This window comes from Elephantulus edwardii, unplaced genomic scaffold (assembly GCF_000299155.1).
Source record: "Elephantulus edwardii isolate Elephantulus edwardi_28Jun2011 unplaced genomic scaffold, EleEdw1.0 scaffold00233, whole genome shotgun sequence".
NCBI lineage: Eukaryota > Metazoa > Chordata > Mammalia > Macroscelidea > Macroscelididae > Elephantulus > Elephantulus edwardii.
The window spans coordinates 1,150,018-1,153,307 of record NW_006399983.1 but is presented as its reverse complement, the minus strand read 5'-3'; the positions used below and the strand labels follow the sequence as shown (position 1 = coordinate 1,153,307).

Below are 3,290 nucleotides of genomic sequence, written 5' to 3'. Positions count from 1 at the left end.
CTCTGCACTATGGATAGTTTGTATGCCCTACAAACATGTACTGAGCAGCTATACCAGACCCTGGTAAAAGAATGAAATTCCTGTTTGGGGCATATTAACTCTGTGATGGTTTTCTTCTAAAAGTTAATGTTTATTAATATATATGCCATAAATACAGTGCCCACTAAGTAGATGAGGAAATAGAGGTGCAGAGAGTGAAGTAACTTACTCGAGGTTGCACGTAAGGAGCTGATATCATGTTGGGAGGCTATCTGGCCCTAGGGTATTTTACTATTTCACACAAGACACACAAGACCTCTGCTACCATGGAACCTACCATCTGGTGAGAGGGAGAGATACAAACAAGGCAACGCATGAGAATCTCAGGAGGTGACACACTCGTTGTTAGCTGGCACTAAGTCGCCTCCAAACACATGATGACCTCACACACAACATGACAGAATACTAACTGGTCCTGCACATCCCTAGGACCAGATGCTGCCCAGACCTCTATGATTCATCACAGTTTTATTGACTTGATACTTAGAAGTTGATCACCAGGCCTTTCTTCCTAGTTCATCTTCATTTGGAAGCTCCACTGAAAGTAGTTCAGCATCACAGCAACATGCAAACCTCCAATGGTAGGTGGACAGGATATGACCATGAGAGACACTGGCCAGGGGCCAAGCCCAGGTCTCCCCCTGCTGTCACTGTGAAGTGCCATCGACTCAGTGTCCATTCACAGTGACCCCAGGCACAAAAGAACACTGTTCCGCCTGTGCCATCCTCAGAATCGCTATGCTTAAGCCCCCTTTTGCAGACACTGTGTCAATCCATCTTATTGATGGTCTTCTCCTTCACTGAACCCCGACTTTTCCAAGCGTGATGTCCTTCTCCAGGGACTGGGCTCTCTCCTGACAACATTCCCAAAGGCAGTGAGATGGAGTCTCGCCGTCCTTACATCTGAGGAGAACTCTGGCTGCACTTCTCTCAAGACAAAGTTGTTTATTCCTTTAGTAGATTGCAGTATATTTAACATTCTTTGAGGACACTTTAATCCAAAAGCATCAATTCTTTGGCCTTCTCAATTCCTTATCCAGCCTTTTGTATTCATATAAGGCGACTGAGAACAGCACATCTTGGATCAGGTATACCTTAGTCCTCAAGAGTGACATCTTTGCTTTTTAACACTTTTAAAGTAATCTCCTACCTGGAAGATCCATGGATGCCTCCCAAAACACATGCTACAGAGGACACAGATAAATCACCATGGCGTGGTAGAAAATGACAAGAGGAAGGCCCCTCTGAGATAACATTTGAGCTGAAACTTGAATGTTGAAAAAGAGACAGCCATAGACGAGCTCTGGTGGTCTGGTCCACAGGGAGTCATGCTGTTAACCCACAAAGGTTGTGCTCTCTCTGCTGGTTCAAATCCACCAGTGGCTTTGCAGGAGAAAGATGGACAGCTTCATCCTATTCAATTTACAATCTCAGAAACTCAATGGAGGGTCAGCTTTGAGTTGGTTCCTAATTGACATCACTCAGTTTAAATTTTGAGGATGTTTGTTGCTGTTTTTTTTAAGTTTATAAGGGAGTTATGATGCTAGAGAAGAGTCTTGAACATCCCATGGAGCCCCAAGAAAACAAATATGTCTGTCTTGGTGAGTCTCTCTTTGGAGGCTAGGAGTTTTTGAAGCTCTGTCTCACATACTTTGGGCACATGGCCAAGAGAGACTGACCCTTGGAGAAGGACATCATGCTCAAAGGGTGGACGGACAGTGCAGGAGAGGAAGACCCCTCTTGAGATGGATTGATACAGAAACAGGGGTACTATGGGTAGGTGTGTCAGAGACAGTGAGATTGGCTCAGGACAGGGCAGGCTTCAGAGCTGTTGTATACAGGGTCACTATGATTTGCAGGCAATTTGATGGCAAATAACAATAACAACAACCACACGGGAGCTGGGAGTAGAACATTCAAGCAGAGGGCCAAACACAAACACTAGACCCAATGCTTAAAGACTGGCTTCCCTTAGGAGTTCACATTTTGCCCCAGAAAGATCCTGGGGGTACCCATGAGTCAGTGTCTGGCTGCTAAACAAACAGTTGGCTGTTCAAAGACACTGCGAAAGAAAGGCCTGGAAAGCGACTACTGAAAGGTCAAGGCTTTGAGGATCCTGAGGAGCTCAGTTCTGCTCTGCAGCGTGAGGTTGCCATCAGTCACAGCTGACTTCAAAGCTAACCTCTTGGTTTTCTTTTGGTGTAATAGAGGAAATCGAAGTCTGATATGAAGGGTATTGTTCTGTGTGGTGCTGGACCTCCTCCAGACGAGTCTGGGACAGACAAGCTGAGGGAAGCCTCTCTGTGAGTCCCCAAAGCTGGCTGGTCCCTCAGAGACCCAGGGCGCTACGTGACCGGGGTGCTACATGACCAGGGCCTCAGAGCCTTTTCACCAGGCAGAGGAGACTCACAGTATTCTTGAAGCTGGAATCCTCGGCACATTCCGACTCATCCTGCCAAACATTTGTGGAGTTCTCCTGCGTCTGCCAAATGCCCTGAGCCAAGCAGCGTCTGTGGACCCTTCCCGAGCTCTCTGAAAGTAAACAGAGCATTAGAGGAAAGGTCAGAATACACAGCCCAGCCGAGCTCACTCACAGGCCTCCGCGCTCACCGCAAAGCTGTGGAAAATCCCAGGGATAAAGGGTTTTCACTTCCCTTGTGGGGGTTCATCAGTATTCCTGCTGTTTACTTAGGATGGAGAGGAAAACACAGAGGCCTCTAAATTTCATTACACGCTAGCATCTGACAATGTCTGCCATGTCCATATGATGTGTATGAAGTAGGCACAGTCCTGAAGCCTCAGGTACTATCCAATGGCAAGACTTGCCCCCAGCCCCATCAGATGCTTCGTCAGAGGGGCACCTCTCTCTGACACTCACAAGGCACAGCAATGGAGATGGTGGGCATGGGCAGAAGGCCAGAGTTAAAACCTCCTCAGCCACCTACTAGCTTGGTGGCCTTGGGTCTGATCTCTGAGCGGTCTGATTTCTCCATTGATAACCGGGGATTATAATGGCAGAACACTCCATGGTGGTGGGGAGGATTGAGTGATTAATGATGGGTAAAGGCTCCTCCCACTCTGACTGATCTGTGGCTTGAGCCTGTTTATTCCAGAAGTGTTCCCCAAAGGGTATCCTATCTGTAGGACCAGGGGCTGAACTTGTCAATGAGACTCAAATATGGGTGAAACTTTCCAGTCTCAGCTGTGACCACAGCAGGCCGATAAAAGTAATATATTGATTTTTTTTTTTT

General features: G+C 47.1%; 1 protein-coding gene across 1 annotated transcript in view; it reads right to left on the bottom strand.

Annotated features, from left to right (window-relative positions):
* Window positions 1–3,290, bottom strand: part of GLP2R (glucagon-like peptide 2 receptor) — a 145,293-nt gene that overhangs the window by 101,486 nt on the left and 40,517 nt on the right. Inside the window, exon 4 of the mRNA XM_006898576.1 lies at window positions 2,450–2,571. Within this exon, the coding sequence (XP_006898638.1) occupies window positions 2,450–2,571 (122 nt within the window). The remainder of the gene's footprint in view (window positions 1–2,449; window positions 2,572–3,290) is intronic.